General features: G+C 36.3%; 1 protein-coding gene across 1 annotated transcript; it reads left to right on the top strand.

Moving 5' to 3' along the window:
- The first annotated feature begins 3,673 nt into the window (after positions 1-3,673).
- On the top strand, positions 3,674-16,547 carry LOC143445573 (nuclear pore complex protein Nup205-like). The gene is made up of 41 exons (XM_076944771.1): positions 3,674-4,287; positions 4,626-4,782; positions 4,906-5,050; positions 5,124-5,283; positions 5,606-5,831; positions 6,031-6,112; positions 6,187-6,367; positions 6,485-6,583; positions 6,715-6,957; positions 7,463-7,601; positions 7,817-7,953; positions 8,023-8,109; positions 8,258-8,465; positions 8,624-8,735; positions 8,826-9,111; positions 9,329-9,457; positions 9,577-9,698; positions 9,864-10,057; positions 10,187-10,329; positions 10,722-10,894; positions 11,047-11,108; positions 11,338-11,459; positions 11,590-11,772; positions 12,011-12,121; positions 12,375-12,461; positions 12,544-12,690; positions 12,797-12,942; positions 13,025-13,085; positions 13,158-13,284; positions 13,411-13,542; positions 13,683-13,803; positions 13,924-14,138; positions 14,474-14,560; positions 14,662-14,768; positions 14,861-14,995; positions 15,071-15,166; positions 15,260-15,398; positions 15,507-15,652; positions 15,793-15,885; positions 15,971-16,136; positions 16,244-16,547. The coding sequence occupies exons 1-41, from the start codon at positions 4,141-4,143 to the stop codon at positions 16,450-16,452; spliced, it is 5,862 nt and encodes a 1,953-aa protein (XP_076800886.1). The 5' UTR covers positions 3,674-4,140; the 3' UTR covers positions 16,453-16,547.
- The last annotated feature ends 266 nt before the right edge of the window (positions 16,548-16,813 follow it).

The raw sequence follows: 16,813 nt of genomic DNA, 5'->3' as shown, positions 1-16,813 counted from the left end.
TTTGACTGTCAAATACAGTTGGTTAGTCAAAACAAATTTACTTAGCATGGCAAGTCTGTAAGTTTTCAACAAAGCTTGAAAACACAATTGTTCGACTATTTTAAAAAAATGTCTGGTATCGTTTTCATGCAAGGTACAGAGGAGTATTAAAAACCCCAATTGATATAAACGAACTTTAAAAGAAAAACTTTTTGCTTACCGAAGTGTATATGCTGAAATTTTGCGATATCCATGATTTGGTTGGACTATAGTACTATAGGTAATGTCTAAAAAAATTTGTTAGACCAATCAGAGTCCAGCGCATGGCCGGTGTTGTTTTATGGTGCGGGAATTATCCTAGGAAATGGCGCATTTTTAGTAATTTTACTTTATAATAAAATAAACAAAGAAATTAGGCCTTTTTACAAGCATATACGGCGCCTTTGAGGTAGTGGATAGCTGCGAATTCATTTTTTAGCTTTTTTTTCGAACTCGATCGATTTTTATTTGAGCTCAGGTTTAAAAGGTATTACGAGTTCGAGTTAAGCATATTCAAGCTCGAGGTCAGCAGAATTAGAAGTTTGGGTGCACATAAATATCCAGTTTTTCTAGAAAACCTTGGAAATTTCTAGTGCAATCTAGGGAAACATTGTTATTGCAATCGGTATGCTGGTATGGCATGATAATAGCCTTTATTCTTGGACTGTGGAAATACTTCGCACGACTTAAATCCGGCGAGGCTAAGTCCTCATCGCTCGAACCCGAGCAAGCCCTTGTGCAAGTTCCAATTGTCACACATTTTTTTATGTAGTATTGCCCGAATTTAAGACTGTCTACCAAATCCATTGAATAGGAGAAAATGTTGTTAATGTCTTGTCTAACGGTGTTACAATGGTAGCGCCACTGGGTATGAACAAGGAACACGAGCTGCATTATTGCCAGGCCAGCGCTCAACCATTTGGCAAAATAATCGACAATTGTAATAACAATCTACTCGATTGATTTGTTTGCGTTCGGAAATATTGTTTTTCCAATTTAAGTTGGCAAAGTGTTTGCGTTCATAGCCCTGGTGGGCTTACTTACGTAAGGTAATTTAAAACCAGATATCAGTTATACAACTCAGGACGAACTGTAGGTGTGGTACAGTACTTACGTCATTGACATGAGGCACAGCGTTGGGGATTTTCCCATCTTAGAGCTTTGTTGAAATTAGCCAGCTTGAAGTAAATACAATAAACTCAAATTTTATTGCAAATTAAAAGTAATTCTTTTTCAAAAAAGTTAAGCCATTAAATTTTATGAAAAATTGTGACATAGTACATGTTATACAGTACATCATTCTTATTGCACGATCACAAACATATTCTCAATTCACAATGCAGCGGGAAAAAATCGTTGAAGCGAAACGAGCCTGGGGTCAGACTCCAAAGGCATGAAGTTGAGAAGCAAGATTTACTGTTGCTTTTCAGCATTCTCAGGCTGAGAACACTAGTTTCCTTATGATAGGGAGTTCACCATAACAGCACATTTTAAAGCTTGCTGTTGTTTTTTTTTTCTGTAAAATTCTGTATCGTAGTAGGCTTAGCCTAATTATGTTCTGCACCATTTTATTTTCACTTTCCGCGGTCAATGGCGAAAAAAAATAGGTAACTTCGCCCAACAAATTCTGAATTTGGTCATAGCGGTAGCCGAGTGGTTTAAGCACTGGCCTCACAATAATGCTCGTGTTCCGTGTTCGATACCCGGTTGAGCTACCGTTGTAGTGATGTTGTGCAAGACATTAACAGTATTAACACACTTACTTCACGTTCAGTGGACCTGGCACCTGGTAAACGGTTCTAAAATTGGGCAGTACAATATAAAAATAAAAAAAAGAAATAAGAAATGTTTGACAATAGAAACTTGCACGAAGTCTAGCTTGGTAACCCGGGCTTGAACAATGAGTAATCACTGCTGAGGTTAAGTTGTGCAAAGGCTCTCCTCAGTACAAGGAGAAAGATAAAGATCATACCATTTATGGCTGTTGGCTGATAGGTTTATCAGACTTTAGGATTAGGCGGCAGGCCTATACTGAACTACCTAGACTATCACTTATTGTTTTATGTGTACTTGTAAGAAGCAACATTCCATTCTAACTTAATAGATAATAAGTAAAGCGTAACTGCCTAAAATCTGATGTTTTTCTAAGATTTTCATTGAGGTCAACCCAACGCACTAAAGTTGGTAAAATGAACATCGGTTTAGCATTGGGTCTAATAAATTGTGTTAATCGATTTCAAAATGATCATCTTTTGCTGCACACAAGTGTGCGAAACTTCTCATCATTGCAATCATGTTTCAACTATAGACATACACTATACTTCTTAAACTCTGGATGCACCACATACAATTCTATAAAATGTTTAAGTCAAGAAACTCCACGTTTAAAGCGTGGGAAAGCTGGTAGTTTGGCAGTTGTAATTGTTCCATTGACAGCATTGATTTTTGTTGTGTGGGCGTTTCCATATGGTGGGATTAACTTGAGGCGGAAGACTCTGCCTCAACAAGAATTACCTACACCAGAATCGACTGAGAGATTATACGAAAGCAAGGTAGAGAAACTGCGAAATGAACGCCGACTAAGGCAAGTTCTTGCTCTTGAAGAAGAGAGAAAAAATCCGGAAGAAAGCTTATAGCCTATTGAAAATTTTGTTCTCTTTATTTAGTGTGTTGTGTATTAATTATAGCATAGATGTAAGCTGTTGTTAACATTTTTTATTGCTGTACAATGCCAGACTGTATTCTTTGTAATCTGCAAGTGTGAATAAAGTGATAAATTAAAAAAACGTAAGTAAAAATTGAACTCAGCAACTTTATGCTAAGCTATTTTCCACATGTGGTAAAACAATACAATCTGTTTACTATGTTCAAAAATTTTTTGGCCATTGTTGTTCTTGAAATTCATTCACCAGAAAATGCAATTGCAAATCGCTAATTCATGAATTATAATATTTATGCATTACAATTAGAGGATGCCATTCGTGTTGCTTAGTTTGCACTTCAACACTAGCTAATTTTGCTAGAATTGTTATTTTGTTCCTCCCAGCTTAGGCTATTTAAAGTATGATAATTCTGATTTATCTTACCTTTATCATTGGCCACATTTTTTTCAGTAAACTGTGTCAAACACTTTGCACTTTAGGCAAGTTTCAACTAATATGCTTTTTATGTGCAAAGGGGATAGGAAAAAAATGTCTTTTCTATTGCAAAAATCCTTAAACTTTAAGCATACTGCCAGGTTAAGTGGTAGGTATGTAAGCTGGAAATTTTTGTCTGAGTTTCATACTTCATGCAACTCTTGTAATGAAGAAAAAGCATCAGAAGTTCCAAAAAGAAAAAACGTTCCACCTGTTCCATTTTCAAAAGCAACAGCATATCCAACACAGACTGGGTTACATCAGCAAGTTTATGAAACTGGCACCAGAGTTAATCCCCCAATTGTTGCGTGGACCGCAAGATTATGCATCATTGGAATGATAATTTTTGTAGCTTATGCTATGTTTTTTGCTGATTATCATTTAGAAATCGAAGAAAGCTTAATGGCTTCTATGCCAAACTATACCGAAGACATGCTTAAAAAAGACTCCAAGTATTTAGAGAGAATAGAAAACTTGCGCACCAAAAGGGCTGAGAAACGTGCTAGAGAAACTTCTGCATAAAGTTTCTTGTTTTAGTTCATGGTTTGAACTACTGTCATGGTTACATTTATTTCTTTTTTGTCATAAGAATTATGTGTTTGGTTCCTTCAAGAACTGTTTCTGTATACATATGTATATATATTTTGTTGCCTCTTGAAAAAGGTATGTAGATGCTTTGTTACCAGTACTTCGCATTGTTATGTAAATATGCTGGTGTTGTTGTGTCACTGACTTGACTGTGGTAATGGTCATATATCAGTTAAACATCACAAAGGAATACATTTTTATATGTAAGTGTAGAGCTTTATATGTAACACGGCAAGAAAACTACATTTCTTCGTTGCAAAACTGATAAAGGAATACTTAGTTTCTGATATTCTATTCTTGTTTTCGTTCTGTTTTGTGTTTATATATATATATATGAACTTATTTGACCCATTGCATTTTATGAGCTTAGGTACATCCTACCTAGCTTTTGCTTGTCATGGAAACTAGGCTTAAGTGGCAACCCTTTAAAGAGTTGTATGATGTCACACAGCAGTTTGCCCTGCAAAAGCAAGCTTCAGTCAACCAAATCAAGTTGTTACTCAGACGCCATAAACCAGAGTTCCTTTCTTTTTTCAAAAATCCGGTATGTAATGTGTATGTATAATGTCTATGCAGTTTTACTCCAAACCTTACCGCATTCAATGCTGGCATTAAATAGAAACTGGAATAACTCGGCATCTTTGTCAACAATGATAAAACAAACGATCTGCATTGATTACTTTGAAAAAGAATAATGAATAATAATTTGAATAGGATTATGTTGGTTAAGTAACTGATTATGCCGTTTCTGACAAAACATGTTTAAATCTGTTAAATGAAAACTGACTGTTCTGACAACTTTTGCATTTTTTACTGAGTTATGCCTTTAAAGCTGGAAATGATTAGGCTAAGATGTCTTTTTTTGGCTTGCTTGTGTTATAGTCCCGCAATACTGAGGATAGAAATGCATTGAAAAATAAAAGTGCAGTTTTTCCTTTTGATGCCAAGCTTCTTGATGATGACTTCTGTGATGAGGCATTGATTATTAGTGATTTATTTGAGCTGAATGAGCTTGCCTCAGCTGAGCTTCTTTTTGCAGGTAAAGCTGCCATTTTGTTTCTTCTATTAACAAACACTTGATAAGAATGGTTGATGTTGTACAGTAGAGTATACATGGTACCTATAAGTTATGTTTTGAATTACAATCGCGCAATGTCTTCAGGAGAAGAGCAAAAACCCAATTACGCTAATTATACACGTGGTCTTGTGGCTGTGTTGCTTTACTGGGATGGAAGACGTAATTTGGTTAGCGCACTGCGTACTTTGATCCAGTGCCGTCAGGGTCGCTCGTGGACACTTGATCTTTCGTAAGTATTACGTTTTCTTGCCATTCTTTGATACTTGACGGCATTATTATGTACTACCTGTTTTATGTTGTAGAGAGGAAGGTGTGGGCTTGGCAACTTCGTTTACAGATGAACTACTGGAAAACGGCTTAACACAGCGAATTCTCGAACTACTCTGTGAAATAGACACTGAAAGAGAACTTGAAAAACTTGGAAAGCAGAAAGGACTCGGCGATGCCAGGCACCGCCGACAGGTTAATGTGCAGTTTACACAATAAGAAATTATCATCAAAAAATACTCGCGTATTAATAGCACTGTATGTGCGCATGATTGTTGACTAATTTCTAGTATGCTAATAATTGTTGGACTAGTTAGTTAGTTGCTTAATATCAAAAATCTGTAATAATCATAAGAAAACTTTTGTAACTTCTTAGAAGTGAAAATTTTGTTATACTTTACCGTATTTATTAAATGCTTTCTTTGACGAAGTACTTTTGGCAATAAGTTATAATTGTATCACAGTTACAACATTAAACAGCTGATTAATATTGCTTCTGTTGACGTCTTGTGTTCAGATACGTGATCTGATCACTGAAGTTCGGCAGTGCCTCGCAGATTGTTTGTTTTATTTTGCTGGCCAGTCTGGTCTGCCTCAGAATGATGTTAAGCTCATCTTCGAGCACTTACGTCAACATTCAGAAGTGGAAAGTGATGAAAAGCTTTCTTCTTCTACTCTTGCTCTTTTGTTTGCAGCTTTTTATGCTATAACACTTCCATCAGACATGTCTCAAGATGGCAGTAGTAAGTTTCTTTATAATAATAATTTGAATATTTCTAGATGAACACTGATCATGTCTTTCTTTCGTCCGTTTAACCACAATTATTTCTCCATTATGTTTGTTGCAGTTTTCTTTAAACCTCAGGTAGTAATTTGAGTTAACTTAATCATCATCTTGTACTTCATGCAAATGACGCGCAAAAATATTTTCTGTTTTAACAGATGTTGAAGACTTGCTAAAACATCCTATTCTGGCTGATAAAGAGTTTATTCCGACCATACATAAACTGCTTGTACATGATAGGTAACCTGAAACAATAAGTGAATTTATTAAACAAGTTTCATAGCGGAATATTGCATGATTGTTTCAATGTATAGGGATTCTTGGAATGTTTCTGGTGTTCGCGCATGTCTGCTGTTGGTTTGGTCCCTTACTCTTCGCACTATCTCACAGTCTTCCTTTATCACCTCTATGGCGCCTGTTAGTGGAGATATACTTGAGCAAGATGAGGAAGCATTAGAGAAATCTTTAGCAGATCAAGTTTTTCTTTACCTGAAAGTAAGCAGTTAAACATATTACTGTAAATAGCTTTCTTAATGTCTATCGATAGTTTAAACTTTGAAAAGTGGAAATTATTATTTTATCAAAAGATTTACTGATGCTTTTTTGAAACAGGAAAACGTGATCAAATCTCCATCATTTCGTAGTGAAGAATTTTATGTCCGTAGAGTCCATGAGATTGTAATTGAAATTATTGTGAACATGCCATTAAAGGTGATCTGAAATGGTTTTGTTTGTATTATTGTTTTGTGTTTCCATTATGAAACTTTTTTTTTCATTTGAACTTTGTTCAGGTCTTTACCTTTTATTCTATTGTTAGCAATGTCACCTATATAACTATTTAGGTAAAAGAGATGCGTAACCATGGTGATGAGGTGGCTCGTATATTGATGCTCCACCTAGTGAAAGGAGAAGAACCACCAAGAGAGCTTCGTAAAGATTTTCTGCAATTTCTTGAACTTATTACTTCACTTTACGACAACGATCCTTTGGATATTCAACTCTCAGCAGATTTTTGGTGTGCAACGGAGCACACCGTCATGTCTGATGGCTCATACATGGCTGCAAAGAGATTGCCTCATAAACAGGTTTGACATCAGAGAAAGTGCATAGAATAAAAACTGTTCGATTAAACTGCTATTGTTGATATGATGTGGTTGTATCATGTAAGATCATTTCATTCACGTGTATCTTTGATTTGTTATTGATAGCCCCTCATCTTAATCTTAACGCTGGAATAGTCCGAACCACTCGTTACCAACCATAGCTGCACTTTTTTTGCAATTACAATTCTATTAAAATATCAGAACAGTTGTTTAGTTTTAAATATCGGGGCTGCTGTGTTTTTTGCCCCTAACAATTTGGGCACAAGGCTGTACGTTAGTACACACAATGGAATATTAAGGACAGTATTATTCCACTTCCCTTGTGGCCCATACATAATGCGGTTCCTGCCGACTGTGGTTACCAAACTTCATAGCCACAGAGCGATTTGTTCCAGACATTTAATTTATGATCATGATGAATTCTGATATATTTTCCAGTATCGTTAGTTTACGTCTGAAGGTCGATACCTAATGATGATGTTTTTAGATGGCTCTTTTCAAGTTCATTCGTCAGTCTGCCGACATGCTACCACCATTGTTGTACATTCCGTACATTCACATGCTCAGTGCCCTCTCAACTGGTGCACAGAGTTCTCGAGCTGCATTTGAAATGCTAAGGACCAACGGTACTGTCAGATTTGTGGCTGACTTTAGCCGTTTTGCTGTTTTGTATTTTATTTTGTGAATAAAACATCCAGTAACACTACAAGACCTTTTTCCTACATTAGCTGCTACTATGATATATAATACCAGTGAAAACTATGGTAACTCGAAAGAGTTTAAGAAGTAATAATATTTAGGTTAATTTTTGTTATGTTAAAGCGCGGTTGTGATATTATAGGTGGAAATGGAGAAAGCATGATATCTTGGGATCACTTTTTTACGTCCTGTCATCGTTACTATGATAATTTGCGACAAGATTTACCGTCACTGCATGAAACAACGAGTCCATTTTCAACACAACCTTTTTCATCTCAAGTGAGTATGGATTAACCGCAACATTTAACTTAAAGTGTTTTGTTATTGACCTTGTGTCTTTTTTTGGAGACTTCTCAACGCACTTGCACAATAACTCCTCATGAAGTGGAAGGATTACGTGCTGTTATGCAACTTGTAGCAAAAGTGGCCCAATATGTAAGTCCAACAATTTAGCTGTATAAATAAGTTATGTATACCTGGTGCTATGACAGCTTTACGGCAATGTATTGAGCTTTTAAAGTTATGTTGATTAAAAGTAAATAGTGTATTACTTGAAATAATTGCAGCGATATCTTTCGCACAGGATGACATTGCATGTGTTGCATTTTATGAGGACACCCACTGGTCAGTGTGTGGGATATTGTTTGGTTTGATGCAGTGTCCAGTGCCAATACGTCTCAAGGGAGAGATCATGGTTGCCTTGTCGCATATGGCCAGAATTCCCGATATAGCCCTCGGTTTGCTGCAGGCTTGCGAAACCTCGCAATTACTACAGTCTCTTCCAGCATTAGGTGAAACATTGTTTAACTGTTTTGGAATTTGCAAGCTGAAGAAACGTAGCTACCAGTACATAGAAGTCTTCAATTAAACATTCCATTATTAGACAATATGAGTAGCAAGAGTTGTGGTTTGAGTGATGATAATTAATCTATTTCACAATATTTTTCAGGGAAACCTCTGGGAATCACAGCCGAGTTGGCGGAAGTTGAGTCTAGAGAGGAGCAATATCCCATGACTCAAGGATTCATCAAACTTCTTTCTGCACTCAGCAATTTGCAAGGGTTAGTCGTTGGCAAAATCAATGCGCAGTATGTACAAAAAAAGCTGTGACAAAGTGGGTGTAATGTTTCTTATTTTTTTTTACAATACAGCCTCGGTGGCGGTTTTACTCGATATTTGCTCTTTGTTGTGGAGTCTGTGTTTCTTCCTCTTCTATCGAGGGCTTATTCAAGGTCGGAAGAGAAATGGGAGGTTGCTTCGGCATCTCTGGAGTTTTTTAACCGTCTGCTCTCCAACTATCATCCACTTCCGGAACATTTCCAAGAAAAAGCGACAACGCTGCATGAATCGTCATCCTCAGTTGTGGCGTCCTCCAGGAAACTTCCAGCATTCGCATTCCTCCAGCACATTTACCATGAAGGCAACTTTTTCAAAATTGTATGTTCATTCCTATCTGTTTGCTTTTAAATTTATATTGATGAAGTCTATTACAATAGTATATTGAATACTTGATATAGGAATACCAGAAAGGCTGTACTTTTACTGTACTGTACAAAAGAAAAACTGTACTGTACTTTTTAATGCAGTATTCCAGTTTCAACCTGACAACCAGTAAATACATATCCATAGGTATTGAAGCGCAGATTTTTCTTAGGTTATGCAAATCATTGAACAATGCATCACGTATCTGGATACCTACATCACTAAACATGATCTTGAGCGCACTCTTGTGGAAGCTGCAGAACGCGCACTTCAACTGATACTAAACGCGCTTGAACTTCAGGTAGTACAAATGTGGTAATGTGATATGTTTTCGCAGCAACCTATACTTTTGCGGTAGCAACATTTCATTGTAATAATATTCCATTGGCAGTTAGATGAACATTTCAATTTTATACACAGGAAGTTTTTGTGTCTGCATTGCGAACAAGTGGCAGTTCTTTGCTTATTACCACCCTCGATAAACTTTTATTTGGAATAAATCCCCAAACCAAAAGGGCTGATTACACCATCAACATAGCAAGGTAAGTGTTAACCCGTAAGTTTTAGAATACCTTAGTTTCATGTAATGTAACATTTTATTAGTATGTCCTAACTTTTTCCTGCATGTAAGTTTTGCTAGTGCAATACTAAGTTATAATTGTTAGTTCATTAACTTTATGCTGAGTTTACTCACCATTTGCACTTAGGCTTATAACTCACAATGGGTCCCATCCCAATCTTTCATTGCTTGCGGTTCAAGTAATTTCGTGGCTATCGTTCTCTATGTCCCACAACCAGCTTGTAACTGTAATGATGAATTCTTGCAATGTTGCCACAAGACATAAAATTACTCAGGGATTTGTTGAAGTTCTCGATTCTGCCTGCTTTGAAAGTAGAGAAGGTATAAAGAAGTCTGATGAAATAATTGACCAAACAAATGAGTTTGTGTAGCTCAATTTCATTTAGTTAATCTCTAGAATTTTTTTCAATTAGTTGCTGTAGTAATACAATAGCCTGTTTTTACTTACAGCTGATACAGAGGAACCTGTGATCAGTCAGTGTCGCTTATCAATTGTACGTATCTTGGTTCATAGTGTTGATCTTCCATCCCCTAACATGAGCCAATTGCTTCTGTTTGACGCGGCAACCAACCCCAGTCAAGCAAATCTCCAGGTTTATATTTCAGTTATTTCTGTACGTTCCACTTATTCAAATTAAGCTTAGGACAGCTAGTCAAGATTTTCCTTTGGAATTATGTCACGTTTACATTTCATTGTTAACAAGCATACATACCATAATGCCTATAGATTGTAGAACCTTATTAACTCAACATCATGTGACTTGATTTAGTAATTTTGTTATTAATTTCAGTAAATTCAAAGTAACTTATTACCTTCCTGTTTTTAGCAAATGCCTATTGAAATACATGAAACAATTGTTGCTAATTCAGATCTCAAAAAATCAACTGGGTTAACTAAAAGCGTTTTGTTTGTCCCAGTACATGTACATTGTACAGCTTTCAAAAGTATGACTGAAACGCTGATCAAGATTTAATGTTTTATCAGGACCCAGGTGTAATGGGAGCTTCACGATCTTGTCTGCATTCTGTGCTCTCCATATTGTCTGGGCAGTCTACGCAGCCAGCTGCTATTGTTGAGACACCAAAGCTGGCTGAAGTATGTTACCAGTTGATATATCGACTGGCATATAACACAGAAACTTCAGAGCCAGTTTTGAGGTAAATCTTTCTAAAAATTTTCAGCTGTGGATTTGAGGTGCAAGAATAAAATTAGCTGCACACTTCAAATACATGCAAGCTGAAATATTTTAAATGTATGACCACCTACAGGCCGTAGGTAATTTGAAGTATTTGCTTTTCATATATATTAGATACTTGCGATCATCACATGATTTTATCTACAAACATCTACAATATTTGCCATTTAACACTGGTGAGTCTTTTGAGGTTCAAAATTAGATTGTTTCTTGTTAGTGTAAATCTTTACCCTGTGATAACTTGTATCATTGTCACACCTGAAGAATCATGTTAGTAAATTATAGTTAACCTTTAAGGTGCTATCTTTTCTGCTTTTACATTCATAATTATATACCCTATTGAGGTTATCATGATTCTGCCATCATCAAACATTCAAACTTATACCACATTATCCTTTCCTGCAGACGACCAGGTTCCAACAAACACACTTATGATGCAACAATCATGGTTGTTGAAGACTGCTGCCATTGAACTTCATTCTCTTGCTACTAAACAACAAAGAACAAACGCCCAACGCTTACTCCAGGTTTTAATGCTGGGGCTTTTGTTTTTTTAACCAATAAAACGAAACAATTTCAGGATGACCTGTTATATTTTTAATGAAGCATTTTGGTAATTTCTGTTATTTTTCGTTAACCATTGCATTCATTGTATAGGTTCTTTTTAGTCAAGTTAAGGCTAACACTTCGATAACGGTTAATCAATCAATGAATCAGTCTCATCTGACCACGATGATGGATACAACATCTCATTCTGTGTCATTCTTAGACACAACTTCTGTACAGTCATCATCAGCGTTGACTGTTGTCCGCATGCTGGATATTGTAGATTTTTCTCAGGTTAGTGCTTGTGCAACTGGTATAATACTAGCTCGGCTTCACCTTGCAATAGTCTTGCACTGTGACATGTTTGACCCAAAATACAATAAATATTGTGTTAACGACATGCAAAGACAGTTTCTAACTTCCAAATATGATAGTTTTAGCTTTACGTTTACTCAGTCCATGATCAAATGTTGAGCTATGTATATCATGCTTTTGTATATGTACACTATACAGTGTGTTAACTGTTTATCAGGCATTTCCATCACCACTAAACTTGGATCAGTTTATCCCCTCTGTTGTCGAAGAAGGCATTAAATCTTGTGAATCAACCAATGAACATGGGGTTGTCTTTTGTGATGTAAAGGTAAAACTGAAACTTGTTTTGCTTGCAGTATCGACATTTTGACTTATGAGTCTTATAAAATCGATTTAGTGCAAAATTTAGTGTGCTATGCTATTGGAACATTTTATCCTCGGACAGAGGAAAGTTGTTACATAGCCCGGCGATAATTTGTCTTCTTTTGAGCCCCAGTTACTGACTTTCTGAATTGTTGTTGTAAGATTCAGAGCAAGTTGTCGTTGTGATTCTTATTTTAAAATGAATTGCTTCTCTTCAGATGTTGCACAGAATGCTTGAAACCAATTTAAACACGTTAGGTGCCGAAGAAATGAATCGCAAGCGTCTCGCCGTGCAAGACATGCAGGTTCAATTATTATTTGCAGAAATCTTTATTCTGCTGTTTACCATCGACACTGCTCTAATTACCTTGTGACTCATTTTTCCAGAATATTCTTCAAAATGTTGTCGTAAAGAACCAGATGCGGGATACTCTTCATGCAAAACTTCACCTTCTCACAGCGTGGAAGCACGCACTAGAGGTCGCCTTGACATCGTGTCCTGATGATTTACTCCCCAGGCACACACGGCAACAGGTAGTAAAAACTTTGCCATTTCTACGAAGAAACAGCTCACGTTCTTTGGAATGTATGTACATGGTTTCTAATCTACACCCCTGTTGGATCATTTTCAAAACTTAAGGTGTTGTTCAACATCGCCCAATACCTACTGAAAGTCACATGCAACAGTGAAGCAGCACAAGAACTAATATCCCCGCTAGCTGCCGTTATGCTCACACTTGTCATACAAATCAGGTCAAGTTTAATGGAGTCAGTAGATGTTGATAGGTAAGCGATCAACCATTTTCTTGATTGATGCCAAACTTTACAATTGTGTTACAAATTTGTTCTCATCTGTTATGGAACGCAGGTCCAGTATCTCAAGTCAAGATCAACTTCTAAATGTTGCCAGTACCTTGGCAACTCTTCAGGTAAGTTCTCTTGAACTGCAGTGAATCGAATTTGTTTTTTGAAACTTATATCTAAAACTTCTTTTCTTGTAGATTGTCATAAAAGGCATCCTGGACTGGCTTCTTCAATCCGGAATAAACCAGAAAGTTCGAGTTCATCTTTATGCGTCTCTTCTGCACTACTTGCAGCTCTGTCAACAGAATAAAAAGCAAAGCACTGGTAATTTTTTGCTTTTTCTTATAATTTCATTTTCATAATGTCAGTTTTAGTGACGTGAACAGGCCTTTGCTATTTTCTATTCCACTTTGATCATTGCCAAATATTCACCAAACATACTTTTTGCAGAACGTGGTAACCATATGACACTTCGAGCAGCAAGGGAGGACACTTACACCCGTCTAAATCGAGAGAATGTCAAACTGCTGAAAGATTATGGAGAATCTTTCATGGATCTTATTTGCAAAGATGCATGTAGCGGTAAAATTGCTGAATTTAATTTTACATGCTATGGCTATTGGCTACACTTAGATTAAGACTGAAATATGCATGTTTTCTTTGAAATTTTGTGTGTTGTCGTCATTTGTCGCTAATTTCATTCTTGCATTTTTTTAAAACAGGGCAGAGCATATGCAGGGTACTGGCATACGGTTGTCTAGACTGCATTGTGCAAATGGATGTGGAACAATCTTGGTTGCAGTTCATGATCAAAAATGGCTATATAAATCATATTGCCAACAGGTACCTTTCGGGCCACTGCAATTTTTTTTACTTTAGTCAAGCAAGAAATTAGTTACCCAACCTGGTTTAAAAAGATCAAAATTTCACTTTGTAGATACACGTCATAATTTTCTTTCTCAGTTTTCTCCAGGAAGATGAAGCTTTACAAGAATATTTGCTCCCCAACTCTGGGCCATCCAGAGCGGCTTACATATACGAGCAAAAAATGGCACTTCTCTGTTCCATAGTGCACTCACTTGGTGGTGCTCGTGCTATCATTGACAGTGGAGTCTTGACTCAGCTTGCCAGTTGTAGTTTCCTTGAAGTTCGACCCAGTCCTGACTATGCTGATATAGGTGAGATGTTGAATTTTTTATCACATTTTCAAGAAAGGTTATGGGTAGGAACATAATTATGATTAGGTTCTGGTACATATGAAATTGGTTTAATAGGTGGCCATGGTGCTGCACCCACAGGCTTAAGTTAATTTATTTATTTAACAGTGTAACTTTTTGACTAGTTAAGTTATGATTATTATTTTATTTACAGACCTATTTATTATTTGTTAAATTTTTATCGAAATTCAGTGTTTTCAAAATGCATATGGATAATGATTTCCACTTGGTGCAAATTTTAGGGAACCAGTTCATAATAGCTCTATGTTTTTATAATGAAATGTCAACATTTGCAGATGCTTTGTCACCCAACCGCTTATCTCGTTATCGTCAGCTTCTTTATCCAGTATTGCACTTGTGCTCCGCCTTGTTAACTGCTTTGGGTAACAATTATACCATTTTTGATTATGTCTGCACTATTTCAAGCTTACTGTTTTCAGTAATAAACTAGGTTGTGGTTTAAAACTTGTTTAAATTTTTCCAGGTGGTCCCTCACACCATGAAGTCTGCGCTTTGGTTCTCCAGTTTCTTCTTTCACATGTCACACCTATTGTCACAAATGTTTTGAAAGCAAATGACTATGATCATGAGGTTTAGCAGTTTTGAAATTTTTCTGAAATGTTGAATTATTTCTTTAAATCTGAAGCTTTTATGCACGCAGTAACTTTACATATTTTTTTTAGTCTTTAACTGAGTTGAAGTTGGTAACAGAGATTCTCTGTCAGACAACTGGGCAGGACTTTTCCGACGTAAATTTATATCCAAACATTCCACAAGTGGTATTGATGGAAATTGAAGGGCACTTGCTAAGGATTCAGGTTATTTATGCCGAATTCTAAAGGAAATATATTCTTCTTCAACAAAACTTTGTAAAGTTATTGTTTTTATTGCAGCGACAATTTCTTTCACTTTTACCTCATTACTTTGTCTCTGATGATTTTTTGATGAATATAAAATCAAAATTGGTGACCCCAGAAATGTTTGAAAAGGTAGGTCTGCAGTTTGCACTCATATTAATTATTCTTTGGTATCATAACTTGTTTTACTTTTTCATGAAAAATATTTTAATTATTTGTTTCCAGGTAAACTTGCTGATTCACGAGGTTGCCTGTAACATTTTAACATACTGTCGGGTCATCACAATTCGAACAACCGGTGCTGATTCAACGGTTTTATTTTCTCCTACACTTGCTGAGTCGTCAGATGATGTCTTAATGTTTGGTAAGTATCATAACTAATGGAATAACTTAGAAAAAGGAACTATTGACTATTACAGACTGACCACTAAAAATTTGATGGTATGTGCTATTGTGGTATGAAAATTTGCAGCCGATTATGGAAAGCCAACCATGGGAATATTGGTCCAAATACTTCGAACAGTCTTGACTAGGTTTGAGAAAGAAAAAGAGAAAATGTCACAGCTGAAATATAAATTAGAAAATGTTGACAACATATCTTCACAGGAATTAAAAGAGGTATGTCATACCAACGTTGCTTTTCCACTGCTATTTTATTGAATCAGAACTGGTTCCCGTTCTATAAATCAGTTGAATTCAAGTTTTGTGTGTTGCTCCTGCAACGTATCAAGGCAAAGTTTAATGCACATTTTATTCAGTTTATGGACGCCAACACAGATGTGGTACAGTTGTCATTGTCTCAGGAACAAAAACTAGTAGCAACAACTCTCAAGAAAAGCATGCAAGCAAAGGCATGACCACAAAGCATAATTTTCCATGTTTTTTTTTCTTGTAGCCTGTTTCTATATCGTGACTTATCGTGAAATTTTTTTTTAGGGCAAGGTGCTTCAGTGTGAGCAATATATTTTAGAAACTGCTTTACTGCTACTCTGGCAACATCTGGACCATTACGTGACCAACGCGGCTTCTACGGGAAGTCTTAATGAGAATATTCTGTTTCCGACAAAAAATCAGAGTCGATTTGAAGCAAGAAGACTGCAAGGTCATATCAGTGGAATTGATTTGAAATACAGTCTCTGTTTTTTAATTGTATTGTATTGTTTATTTTTCGCCGTTTTTTGACATTTAACGATTTCTTTGTATTCTTAGATATTTCTAACGTTGTGTACGACGACCAGCAAATAACAACCAAGACAATTGCACGGCCAAGAGACATTGAACAATTAAAGACAGAACTGCCCACTTGCATGACTGATTCATTTCTGAAGAAATTAGCAGAAATTGAAATGAAAGGATCGTTCGTACGACCTCTTGTTCGTAGAATGCAATGTGTTAAACTCCGATTAAGCAAGCAATAACCCCAGCATCATGTATTAGACAATGTTTTGTATTTAGTGCGTATGTTTCGTATCTGCCATATTGTTGCGCTAAGCAATTAAAAGATCTTAACTTCTGTTGCTGTTGTGACTGGTTTGCAAACAGTAGTTGAAGTAAAGCGTCATTCTGCCAACAGGCTCCTGTCCCAATACAAAATGGTCAAACGAGACATAGAAAGTACGAAAATATTTCGTGTATTTTCTTGATTTAGAATTGATGTTAAGAGGTTGGTGAAGTAAACTAAACATGGATAATGAAATTTGCAAAATTCAGTCTTAGCAATTCAGCGATTTTCGCCCCCGAATAAGTGCTCTTAGGCCTTTTCAGAGCGAAATTTGTTTT

Source organism: Clavelina lepadiformis, chromosome 2 (assembly GCF_947623445.1).
Source record: "Clavelina lepadiformis chromosome 2, kaClaLepa1.1, whole genome shotgun sequence".
Taxonomy (NCBI): Eukaryota; Metazoa; Chordata; class Ascidiacea; order Aplousobranchia; family Clavelinidae; genus Clavelina; species Clavelina lepadiformis.
Note: the sequence above shows the minus strand (reverse complement) of the source record. Positions and strands in the feature narration are given on the sequence as shown.